The sequence below is a fragment of the Pyxicephalus adspersus genome, chromosome 3, assembly GCF_032062135.1.
Source record: "Pyxicephalus adspersus chromosome 3, UCB_Pads_2.0, whole genome shotgun sequence".
NCBI classification, from domain to species: Eukaryota; Metazoa; Chordata; class Amphibia; order Anura; family Pyxicephalidae; genus Pyxicephalus; species Pyxicephalus adspersus.
Window position 1 is genome coordinate 78,981,130 of NC_092860.1, and position 13,793 is coordinate 78,994,922.

At 35.8% G+C, this 13,793-nt stretch overlaps 1 protein-coding gene across 9 annotated transcripts in view; it reads right to left on the bottom strand.

Annotated features, from left to right (window-relative positions):
* SLC4A4 (solute carrier family 4 member 4) overlaps window positions 1-13,793 on the bottom strand; it is a 138,804-nt gene that overhangs the window by 86,907 nt on the left and 38,104 nt on the right. For all 9 annotated transcript variants that reach the window (XM_072405361.1, XM_072405358.1, XM_072405365.1 and 6 more), the window contains exon 3: window positions 2,157-2,339. In XM_072405361.1, coding sequence (XP_072261462.1) covers window positions 2,157-2,339 — 183 coding nt within the window. The remainder of the gene's footprint in view (window positions 1-2,156; window positions 2,340-13,793) is intronic.

Consider the following 13,793-nt stretch of genomic DNA (forward strand, 5'->3'; position numbering starts at 1 on the left):
GTCCTCTCCATTTGATCTGTCCCAAAACCTTATCTATTGCAGCTCTGTGATGTCATCCTGCACAATGCAGGACCAGCAGTCAATTATTGTACAGGAGAATGATGATGACCTACACAAAAATTAGAGAGTATAGTACAGCACTCGCTGTCACATAAAGAAGGAATACAGTAAATGTATCACCTTTTTTATCATCCACTAGACAAAATAAGTAGTCCAGCAGTGGACAGGGGGACACAATAAAGGTAAAATATCCTTCATCCCTAGATAACAGAATCCATTTTGTACTGGTGTACTGATTTGCTTTTGGCAGAGTGAAATCTCAGACGTGAGTAATTGTACTGCCCAAAGAACCCTATCCTGAATAGGGCGAATACTCTTTTATTCTGCTCCCCTAGATCTATGCTATGGATTTCTTGTGTAGTATGCCTGAAATATCTTCTGAAAGGACATTAAGGACACCATGGCCAACTATTTGCATTCTGTTTTCTTTCATTTCTGAAAGCTGTCATGCTTTGTTTAATCTAGTAACACCTGACAATAAATGCAGTGACATAAACCAAGGTGCTCTTAATATGATTACATTCTAAACCAGTAATAATTTTTATTATTTAGATCATTTTATATTTAGTCTTAGCAAAAGGCTTCCACAAAAAGAAAATAAACAGAATAGCACAATCACATTGCACATTATTGTTTCAATAATAGGAACATTAAGGGGGCATACTACTGCTGATTTCCTTTCGAAAAATATGAATTTATATTAAATTAAAAATACGAAATTTATATTACAGTTATCTTCAAAACATAACAGTTCCCTGGCTATCATAACTTTTATATTGAGCATGGTATTAAGCAGGAGCATGTATGCATAACAAAGTAAAGTCAGAATATTGTCAGAAATCCTTATTTGCATACTTGCTCTTAGTTATTAAAAGTAGCAAAAAAAAAAAAGTTCAGTAAAAGTTTTCTTTAAACTTTTCAGAGGTACTCCTTGTTGTGACCGATTAAGATCTACATGGAGAACCAATGGTAATTTATTTAATGCAGTGTTTCTCTACCTTAACATGGGGGAACCAATAAAACAAATTTCAGGACTATAGGGAACCCCTGCTATAATTAATATATCCAACGCTCACAGTAGATTAGCATGGTAGTCAGTGGGAATAATGGCTCTTACATTGCTGGCCAGTGGGAAGAATGTCACCCCTACAGATAGCCAAAATCATTGGTGTCACCTAAACTGACAAGAGAGGCACGAATTTCTCATTTCTAAAGAAACCCCTAGCAACCTCTGGAGGTAACCTGGTTGAGAAACGGCTTTAATGCAACACTGTAACAAAACTGAATTACTGAATGCCACTCTGATTACCAGAAATGGTCATAAAAATTCAACTGGAAAAGTAAAAATTCTGGCAATGTTGATTTACTGGTCCTTCTGCATCCCTTATTGGCTCTTCTTGATTACCTCTGCCCATCATATGATACAGAAGTGACATGGAGGTAATTAAGGACAGGAAGAAACAGTAAGCAACAGCGGGTGATCAAAAACTGTTGAATAATGGTGGACTTCGAGGGACCATTCCTTATGAATTGAGCTATTTTTGGTGGTGAAGGCAGAGGGAAAGGCGTGCACTGTTCATTTCCAGAATATACTTTCTGTGGAATTTATGTATATGATAGAGTCACTTAATTATTGTGTGCAGCCTACACATAGATGTCAAGGTAATAATGGCCATGAAGGAATTACAATAAAAAAAAGTGTTACAATGATTACTTTATAATAATTTATGATTTAGTACTGACATTACTTTATGTTTTCTAGAAATCAATTTTTTTCTTTTATGAACACAAAGTCAGTACAACATGTAGTCACATTAGTAACCCGCATTAGGTTTACAGAAGTATTATGGAAATATGAAATTCAGCTTAATGAAATGTTAAACATATAATATATATAAGATGATACTTGTGTCTAGGTGCATACCTTGACTTAGTCAGACCTCAGTACAGTAGTAATGTAATGTTAATTATGTTACTGTCACATTGCTGCACAATAGATGCAACATTACATGTTTTCAGGGTGAACTTGCTGTAAATTGTAAATTTTTCTTAAGTTGCATTTTGTTTACTGCAATGTTGTCTAGCTATTTACTCACTAAGTGGCTTAAGGATGCTGGAGCCATGGTCATCTGCATTTTCAGTATCAGATTTCTCAACGTCGGAATAGTTGTCCGTTTTGTCCTTATCTTTTTTGTCTTTGTTGCTGGTTCTACGCCTATGACGTCTCCTCCTCCTATAGCTCTTAGGAACATGGACTCCAATGTAGACTGTGTGGTGACCTAGGAGACAAATGATAATGGTGTCATTACAGATCATCTCATTAGGCAATGCATTGCCAGTATGGGTCAATTGTAGGGCAATAATACAACTATCAGCAGCATAAGGTACATACAAATTGAATTGCCCAACTACCAGTGAGATCCATAAAAATATATTGTCCTAAATTTAGCTTAAATAATTAAACTAAAAATTGCTGCATTAGGTTCTTAATTTTCCTACATTATGAACAACTGAAAATCTCTTCATACAACAACAAACATATCATTGTCAGTAAAAAGGGGTGGGGGTAATAGTTTTGGCTGGTCTTGAGCTTTAAAGAAACATTTCCCACAATAAGAAAACTGACACTAGGATTGTATGACAGATAATAGATGCACTTGCCTGTACCTTTACATATCTTCATGACCACCCGGCAGCTCTAAAACCTCCTTCGCAGATATGAGAATACTGACTTTGTCTAGTTTCTGAAAATTATTTCCAATCTTATTTCAATCTTGATTCCAAAATTTCCAATCCTAGACACCACCATTATCTTTTGATGTCCACCATACCAAACTTTACCTGGTTTCCTTTCTTTATTGACTACAATACGTGAGTACTTCTTTTTCTCTTATTTTCAGTATTCAATCACCGTTAACCACACACATAGATGTCTGATATTGTTTGACGGTGTTGGAAAAGGAAGTGTTTGACTTCAAATAATACATGTTTTGAATAATCACGATACAATAACAGTATATGGATCAAAATTCCCTTCTTATCATTTTTATTACTATTCTTTATATATGAGTTTACACCTTTTATACTAAATTAAGCATGACAAATTGGCTTGATGTACTATTCTTTTGCTACATACACCATTATATTAGACAAGAATATAAATATTTTCAGTACCATATATTTCTCTATCAAATATGCTTATATGCAGCTTGCAACCTAACCTCTAACATAACGAGTCCCCCGAGGAAGCCTCAATAGGCGAAACGCGTCGGGTCACAAACTGTACCTACTGTACCTTCTTCTAGTTATGATTTCATATTTTGTTAGTAAGGCTATAGCTAAAAGGTCACAAGCTACCCCCGCTACTCAGCGGGGTTGACCTATTTATTATTTGTATTGTATGCCAATTATTTACTATTTCACTGTATTTTCATTCGTGAAATTAAGGAATACACTATTATATTATATATTTTCAATACACTGCCACATCAAACAAATACCCTGGCTTTCTCTCTCACTTTATTTATTCGTTTTAGCAATAGTAGGAATTCGAGATATGGACTCCGGCACCTTGTCAAAAATACTGCCGGTCATTGTGATGAATCAATATTAAGATGCAGGGAATTTGGGCCAAAGCTCGGACTTAGGAAATAAAGCTTGTATTTACATAACTGAGGGACCTAGCTTTTGTAGCTTCTAGGTTTCTCATAAAGATATGAAAACGTATGTACAAAAAAAACCTCTAGGTACAGGTCTAGTTATTACTTGAATTACTCTGGACACAGATATACTTAAAGGGTAGTGGTTACTAAAATTTAAATCATTCCTTCTCCCCATCTGGTCAATTGCATCTACAGCTGCTGGTTTATAATACAAATCAATCATAAATATTAATCTTTGGAATCAGGCTCTTGTCTCACCTTTCATTACAGAGAAGTAAATCCACAATTCACAATTCAATTGTGTTGTGATGAGATCTCTGAGGTATTACTGGATTACTATTATTTATTAGCCCAGCTACTATGAAAAAGTTTGCCTTGTTGTGGCCAGTAGATGCAACTCTGGTTCCTCCTTTGCGTCATTCAATTAAATCTTTCAGTTTTCATTACATACTTTGTTTCAGAACTTGTGATGTCATCAACTGGTCCCTGAGCAAGTCATGACCAGTGGGAATAGCTGGCACAATGCTCTACATAGCTTCCTGAAAAAAGCACAGTACAACTCACAGGAGCCCTTAGCACTGATACAAGCAGTGTGTTGGCTTCTGGGAACAGTTATAAAAATATCAAAAGGCCTTGGTGGGTGGATGTTATTCTGGAGAAGAAGGTGTTTATAAGCATAGTACATGTGCATAAATACTCCATTAGGTAATGCTCAAATTATACTAATCCTCCATGATAGAAACAGAAAGGCTAGGAGAGCTAGATAACACTAGATGCCCCAGGCAGGAAAGGTGCAGGCTTTATTTGCTGCTTAATCAGCTAATGTGAATAGTTAGCAGAAAACCAATATTAAGATCTCACAAATGTTTGTAGAGGTTATATGAGATATTCAGTAACCTGCTGAAAATCTATGAGAACAACTGCCATTGAAATTTATAAGCCTTTCCCATCATACTCTATATATCCCATGCTTCACCCACTAATTTTTGACAGACCTAAATTCTCTTTAGCAGATATACAAGTACATTCAACTTTCATTGTGTGAAAATATGGCATGCTTATCAGATCGAAATGTAAATGAGAAGAAATCATAAAAACAATGAAAGTGTAATACAAGCATCTGAACGGGTTCCAAATAATTTAGCCCAAGCTATTTGCAGTAAATTGTTCTCATGAGAAAGCATCATTGCACAGTAGATAGGAAGTATACTAGGAACACAAAAGTAAGTGTAGTGTTTCCTGTAAGTCACCATGAGGAGGAGCAGAACATTAACTGATCCAAAGATATAAACTGAAATTCATGGGTGACTCCACTTCAGTGGCTTCTTGTTTGCTTACTTGAGGTCATTCAAGTCACATAGTGCAATAGCTGGCATATTCAGGAAATTAGATGAAGAATCCTTTGATTTTCCATATGGTCATCAAACACCCATAAAGGACAATGATATAATATTTGTAACCTAATTTTAAATTGTATTGTTTTCTAGACACAAACATCCAGTCTGTTCTCCATGTTTTTGTTTTTTTTAACAAAAGTATTTTAGACTCCCTAGGTCTTTTTATAATTCCTGCAGCAAAAAGTTTATTAATAAATGTCTACCCTGATTTTTTGTTTTATGTATAATACATTTTTGATTTACATACCCTTAAACGTTTGCTGGTCCTATGTATAAACTGCCATTTCAAATACCCATAAAACTCACTATTGTTGAGTTTCATGGATCAAGTCAGGACCACTGAGCTTCCCTCTTGCACCCGCTGCATCAGTGATACATCTCAATCCCTATAATCCCTACTGTATCTATCATTTCTTATCCAATACCTTCTTTACTTAATACCCCTATTTCTCATAACTTTTTACATATCTAAATTTTCTCCCAATCTGATATAAACTAATTAATTTTACATTATACTTGTTACATTTGTTTGTTTTTACTAATCTGCCAGTGAATTGGTAACCTTCCCTATTTTTTCCCTTTTCAAGGCATAAGGAACAAAGGAAAATGGCAGAGCTCAAGTCCAAAATGCAAATAGCAATGTCACAGCCTTAAACAAACTACAATGGCTCAAAATTGATATAATTGAGAAACAGTTGGATACAATTAAGGTTTATAAAGCACCAGGACCCGATGGATTACATCTACATGTCCTCAAAGAGCTGAGCTCTGTTATTTTCAAGTTTTAGAGACTCTTTAATCACTGGTATGGTATGATATAGTATGGTATGGTATGGAGTCATTACAAACTATGTAACTACAGACCTGTAAATTTACTTCTATAGTTGGAAAGATCCTAGTAAGTTAGATAAAGAACCACATAGAGGAAATAATAGTGATAGTCAGCATGGATTCAAGAAAAACCAAAATTGTAAAACAAATTTATTCTCCTTTCACAAAGAAGTAAGTAAACAGGTAGACAGTGGAGTAGCAGTAGATATAGAGTACTTGGACTTTGTAAAAGCATTTGACACAATACCCCAAAAACGGTTAATATTCAATTTAGGGTCTAAGTTTTTAGAAATCTGTAAATGGAGAGAAAACTGGCCTAAAGACAGCATCCAGACAGTAATGAATAATGATTCATACTCTGAATGATCTAAGGTTATTAGTGTTGTACCCCAGGGTTCAGTATTGGGACCTTTACTGTTTAAAATCTTTAAAAATGATATAGAGTTTGGGATTAAAAGTACCATTTCTGTGTTTGCCGATGATAACAAACTATGTAATGGAAATAAGTCCATACAGGATGTTTAGATAAATGTACACTTATGCACTTGGGGGTTAACCACATGCATGCTTCATACTGTCTAGGGGGAATACATTTGGGGGAGTTAAAAATAGATCAGGGGGGTTTGGTAAATCATAGACTTAATAATAGCATGCAATACCATAATAATAGCTAGCAAAGTACTTTATTGTATTAAAAGAGAAGTGGACTGCAAAGATGGAGACATAATCCTGTCCCTGTACATTGGTCACAACATATGTGGAATACACAGTCCAGTTTTGGGGATCAGTTCACAAAAAGGACATTGTAGAACTTGACAGAGTGCTGAGAAGGCCAACTAAACTAATAAAAGGAATGGAGGAACTCATCTATGAGGAGAGATTAGCTGAACTGAATCTATTCACCTCTGAGAAGAGACATTTAAGGGGGGATATGTTCACCCTGTATAAATATATAAATGGTCCATATACAGAACTCTCTTCCCAACTATTCAGTTTAGGATCGTTACAAAGAACAAGAGGGCACTCTTTGCATCTGAAGAAAAAGAAGTTTAAGCTCTGGATAAGGAAGGGATTCTTCGCTGTAAGGTCTGTGAAAATGTGGAATAGACTCCCTCAGGAAATAGTTTCAGCAAGTACTATAGATTGCTTAAAGAAAAAGATGGATGTTTTCTCTAGAAGCACAGAATATAACTGGGTATTAAAGTTTTAAAGTAAAGACAAGAGAGACTATTGATCCGGGCCAGGATCAGGAATTTTTTCCCCCATTGGAGCAAATTGAACCAGGAGATCCTCTGGATCAACTATGTCTATAGGGTTTTCATCTCGGATATGTTTAATTACCTAATAATTTAACTTGATGGTTGGATGTCTTTTTGCAACCTAACTATGTAACTCATTCAGATTTTTGTGTGTTCCAAATAGGCCTACTGGCTTATCTAGTATCATGACTTTTACTGTGCCTTAAGAAAATATAAGTCATGTAGCAAAAACAAAACAGATTTACAACTGCCAAAGGAATGCAGACATGGCACAAAGAGGGACAATCGAGTGCAGACATCATGTAGAAATGGGTTGTGAAAAAGGAAGCACAAAATTAAACCAAATTAGACTGCATGGGAGGACTCCCTATGTCAATGAAAATACACTATGTTGAAATGCTGTTTAAGGAAACAGGAAAAACTAAATAAAAACTACACAAAGCTTAAATAGAAGATCACTTAGTAATACAAAGAATGAAAAGCAGGGGTGTTGCTAATGAGGAAGTACAGCAAATATTAAAATAGCCAGTCCTAAATAAGCAATGCAAAACCTATAAGGAAAAGTAAATAGAATATCATAGTTATCCTTCTAGCTATAGGTGTCAAGAAGAATCCAATGTGAAATCAAAATATGTCTTCCATTTCCCTTTTTGAATATTTCAAGGAGAACTGTGTAATGAATAGTACAATACCAATCCACAAATACCTAATGACTCTATAGGCTTCTAGCTGAAAAAAATCCAAGACAAATCCAAAACCATTAGTTTACCCTTAGTAATGCCAGGGTGGCAGAACGCTTTGTTGCAAATCTTTTATATCACAAAGTGCAACTTTGTGTAGTTTTTCATCAATTTTAACAACGTGGGAACCCCTTTAAGTAACTTTCTGGTCTTCGGGGAACCTGTACTATAATTATATTCACAGCTCACAGTACATTAATGTGGTGGTCATTACAATACATTGCTGACCAATGGGCAGGCTGCCATCTTTACATACAGCCCAAAAGTTTATTGGTATTTATTAAACTGACATGAGATACATCGATCACTCATTGATCAAGGAACCCCCTGGAAGGCTCTGGAGGAACTCAGATCTTGAATCACGAACTTAGACCAGAAAGAATCCACAAAAAAATGGTAAGTCTAAAAGTGGTTTAATGCCAACTGTAGTATAACACCTCTGGCAATTATTTAGTACATGTGACAAAAAAGAAGGACAATGCAGGTGGAATTAATAGATTTGGTTACAAATGACAGGCAGTTTTTCGAATGAGGGACATTAGGGAACTATGTAGCAGCTATACTACTACATCACCTGTTTTTGCCTGTTTCAAAAGGTTGGTTAATTATACAGCATTATTTGTGATGATTGTATTTCCCACCACTTTACTAAAGATGACTGAGGATTCAATATCAGTCTGGGAAAAAACTTTCCATTTCCATTCAAAATACACTTGATAAAGAAAAGACTTTGAACACTATTTTAGTGAAGGTCTACTTTGTTCTCAGTTCTAAGACACTGTTGTAAGTGAACTTTAGGCTTATTAAAAGTGATCATTGTTATTCCGGTCTGCAAGTATAGCAAGTTACTGAACGTGCACTTTTTCATTCATGCTGGATTGAACTCCACAGGCTTGCCACCCACCCCACCCTGAAATTACTGTAGTGATTGTTAAAATATCATGCCACCCACCCACTGTTTGATGCATGGATATTTGGCTGACAAACAACTGCATTTAGGATTATGTTCTTGGAAGTTTTTTATAGCAACTCAGTCACACAGAGCATATGCTTGTAAGTTCTTATTGAAGTAAGAATGCACTGATCATAAAAATAAACCAATAGTAACATAACATTTGAATGACAGACATAAAAGGGCATACTCTTTCAGAATGCACCCTAATCATAATGCAGGTAAACTGTGATCGAATACAATAAAGAAACCCTACGTAGGGAACATTGTTACTATAAAATTATGTTTCCATCTGCAACTGCCAAAGATTTTCTAATACTATATTAAATATGCTTCCATCTTTGTACAGTGATTCCCAGATATCTAGTTTCCCTTACAATTTACCAGGCTTATTACGTTTTGTAAAAATCCACACAGAGCTGGAAACAGAAATTTAGTCCCCCTCAGCACCAATCGTTGCCATATAGTAAGGGTGCTAAAGGTCTGCAGGGATGCCATATTTTTCTTGTAATCTTTTTGTTATAGCAAGCAGATTTTTTAGGTTAAATATCTACAAATCATACTCAGGTAGATACATTGAGAAGAGTCCTTTTTTATCTAAAAGGCTAGGGTTTCAATTTAAATGGTATATTTTCATATTTGAATAGGCAAAAAAGGTACAGAAAGCTATTTTGTGATTTACAACATGTGTACGCTACAAACCAATTCTTTATTGAAATCCCTTACATGAAAGCTAAATGGATTTTCTGTAACTCTGTGTGGTATTTGAGCTTGTGGATGGCAACTTCAATATGTGGCATCTTAGGTTAGCGTTTTAATATGGTAACCATGCTAACATGACATGATACTAACTATATTACATAGATATTACTGATAAAATTTGGTCCTTTCCTCCTCACCGTAAAGACAGAACTGAGCCTACATATGAGGTCTGTATTCCCCTAAAGCAGCTCATTCATTTAAATGGGCTGCCCAATGCACCAAAAATCTGACTTGCTGTATTTACATTTTCAGAAGCACAGCACACCACACAGGCATGTGTAACACACATAAACGTGCAGTATTCCCACAGCACAATAATGTAAATGGGCTTTGCTCAATCCTCAAGCATGGTAAAAGTCTGTGTTTTGTCTATCTTAGCTAAAAGCTTGCACTGAACATGTTTTATGATTTCTATTTTTGACATCACAGAAAGAAAGATATATAGATGAAAAAAAGCATAAACATAGCTTTGGTGATAGCTTATTATTCAAAATATAAATATATTTAATAATATTTATTATATATAATATAGTAACAAACTGTCATCCAACAGAGGTGCTTTCCCAACAGCTGCACTGGGATTTACAGTGACCTTCTCAGCACCATGTCAATGGTAAAGAATTGCACACCAGTCGCCTGTTGGCTGTAACACTGCTTCTTCAGTGCTCACCAGCTGCTATATGTATGCTGCTGGCCAGAAGAGTTAAATACTTGTTTTCCCAACCACATGCAATGGTTCCTCTCTCTGGTTTTCTTGTAGCAGCATACGAGACAGCAGGAGAAACCAAAGCTTGTGGCAGGGTAGCAGGTTTTCTGGTTGTGTAAAATATATACAGCAGCCAAGCATTGCAGAGGCAACAATTCATTAAACTGGATGGTAAGTATAAGTATAAGGTAAGTATAGATCCTTTTTTTTACAGGTAAGTCATTCTAGGCACATGACCCTGTGTGGTGCATATTTTTTTACAAAAGCAGTCTAGATATACAAACGTATTACATAGTTTGTAATATGTAAACTTTTGGCAGTCAACAAGAATAGCCATACAATGATGGCACACACTGGGAGATGTACTCATCATCTCTGATAGCATATTAAACACCACCAGGATCCATATGATACAAACCATTTAGATGTAGTGTCAATGATTTCATTGGAATCATCTGGACAAATTGATAAAAGAGCACAAAAAGCAATGAAAACGTTCAAAATAACTCAAGGTTATTTAGCATATCTAATGTAGCTAATCCAGCTGCAGTAAATGATGTCTCGTTAGGTTTGCTATGGGTCTCTCCAGGTTTGTTAGTCCTTGTACCGCCTAACTGATTTATCTTCATATTGGTCTGTTTGTGTAGTTGTTTATGTATGCTGGAATAATGTTTTAAAACAAACATGTTCCAAACATAATTGCAAAATAATTTAATTATACTGTGTATTCACTGGCTGGATTTTTTCCAAAGAAGCCTAGTAAGATACATTTCATTTTTCTGCCAGGGCAACTGTGTTTTGACACTGGAGTAGAGGTGAATGGTGCCAACAGAGGCTGTCTATATGACAACAGTAATATGAACTGTTTCTTTCCCATTTGCTGTAATCCCTTCCCATTCAAATTATAGACGCAGTGCTTTTCATACACAACATAAACTGTAGAAGGTGTCCAAACAATGAAGCTAATTGTGAGTAACCTTCACGGAATATTTTATAGGGAATAAAGGGGTAGCAGGAGTTAAATATTATTGATTCCTATTGAAGTGTACAGTAACTTGTACTTGTCAATTCAGGAGCAAATAATCAGCAGAACTTTCAATGCATAGGTCTGGTGGCAATAGAATATTAGCAACATACCTAGAAGATTTCTTCAGCTTTCATATCACCCCAGCATAGGGTCTCCCTCATGGCCGCCCCTTGTTTATGCCATCAGTCTTTTATTGAGGGGGATGATCTTTCAGTCATACAAATATGTGGACCTTGTTGATATGTGTAAGTGCCAATGCTACGAAAGCCAGACCTAAAATTTGTTATATATTTTTAATATTTGTAATCATTGGTTTTGTTCCTCCACAATAACTTCCACAATAAACATTACATATATGTTTAAGCCAAAACATTTAATGTGTTTGTGTGGTTTATTTCCTATGATATGTGTAGAATTGCCTCCAATGTAGTATTATATGCTGCTGTCCCATTGCCTCCATACTCCATGTACAACTAAATCCCCCACCCAAACCAACGTGTAAATTCCATCAGGCCGATGAGCCCCTATTGGTTTACTCCTGACTGTGCAATTGTAACTTTCCACCACTTCATCCACAACATCGCATTACTCTTACATAGTGACAGGTGACAAGATCTATACCTGTAATCTGTTCAGACATGTTTATAACAAGATCTAACACTAATGCATTTTGATAAAATGACAAGTGACATTACCTGTTTTGTTACAGAAATGTGTCAGACTTTTTATTTATATCACACAACACCCAGTTTACTTTTAGATCTCATTCAGACCTGTATTGGTAGTGTGTTTCTGTGTGATGTAGCCATGAAGTTGCACTGCGTATTGCATAGGCAGCCCATTCACTTGGAATACTGACATTCAGAAAAAAAAACATGCATGCCCCTTTTTTGGCAGTGTGCAGCTCACTATAGTAAAACACATGTTTCCTGAGAGGGTACTTTGGAGTGCTATTAATAAATAGCAGCACTGCACTATACAAACATGAGGTGCTCATATTAGCCTGCACTTTACTCCAGTGCATGGGTCTAAATCGTTTTACTCATTATCCATTCATTTTTATTTTTTTACATCTTTTCTGTTTTACAAAAGACCTCACTTTTACTATTGTCTGCTTTCACAACCTGTACATCATTTTCTTTCTCTGCTTTTTAACAAGGTATGGCAAATGTCTTTTTCTAGGCCTATTTACGAGACAGCTAAGTAGACAGACTGACTTTTCCGTGCCCTGTCTAAGCTTTAAAAACATGCAGTCTCTCCAGAGTGTGCCCTCGAGACATTTGCTGTTAGGCCCCAGGGCAGACACAGGGGCTACCATGTCCAATAATAATAATAGAGTGACTTGCTCAGCTTATTTGGTGTCAAATAATGGCTTCTGAAACCATAAACATTGCCCCCTGAGCGTCCTTACAACTTCCATTATATTATTAAATCCATGCTGATGAAAGTGAAAACAATGCTGCGCCTTAAACTTAAATCAGCAGCAACTACCAAAGTAGAATATATATATATAAAAGGTTAATGTGATTTTCCTGGGAATTTGAATCAAATGACCTGTTTCAGAAATGTAACACAAAAAATAAAAACACAACAATTGCCTGGTTATCTGCACTCTTCCACCAGCTAGGTAAGAAGGATTCTTTACTTGTGAGGTATGTTGCGTAATTGTCAATGTTTGTATAATATTTCAAAAATCAAACTCGGAATGATCAGGGTGCTACTGCTCAGTGGAAGCAGATGCTATCTCTTTTCTGACATTAACACAAAGAATCTTTGTGTTCTACAAATGAAACATACTGTAACTCCACAGATTGGGATTGCAGAATAACTAACATAGATGACTAGAGGCATTTTACAACACAATTATTTTGTAATCTAGGAGGTGCCCAAAAGATTAGGCAAAATCATATCACATATGTATTAAAGAACATTAAATAAAACCCAGCCATGATGTGAGCTGTCCCTTACATTTCCGGGTCTTAGGTTATATGAACACATTATACTTTTTGGATAATTAAGCAATTATTGTGTCACTGTATTTTTGTTTCTGCAATACATGTCACTGGAAATGTCTGTACTACTCCTTCTGCTTGGATAACCATCCACCACCAAGTAATAACTGTAAAAGCTTTTTTGAACAGATCAAATTGTAGCAAATAAACAAGTGATTCTAAAGGTGCGTACACACTTCCAATTTTTATCGTTCCAATCGAACGACGAACGATCGATTGGGCAAAAAATTATGTGTACAATATCTACGAACGATCGTGTCGTTAACTCTATGTGCAGGATCGGTGCTATACGATCGTTCATATATATCGTGCATGAACGTTCGTCGTTCGTTTTCCAACGATAATAATTGGAAGTGTGTATGTAGCTTAAGACAGCTTAAGGAAG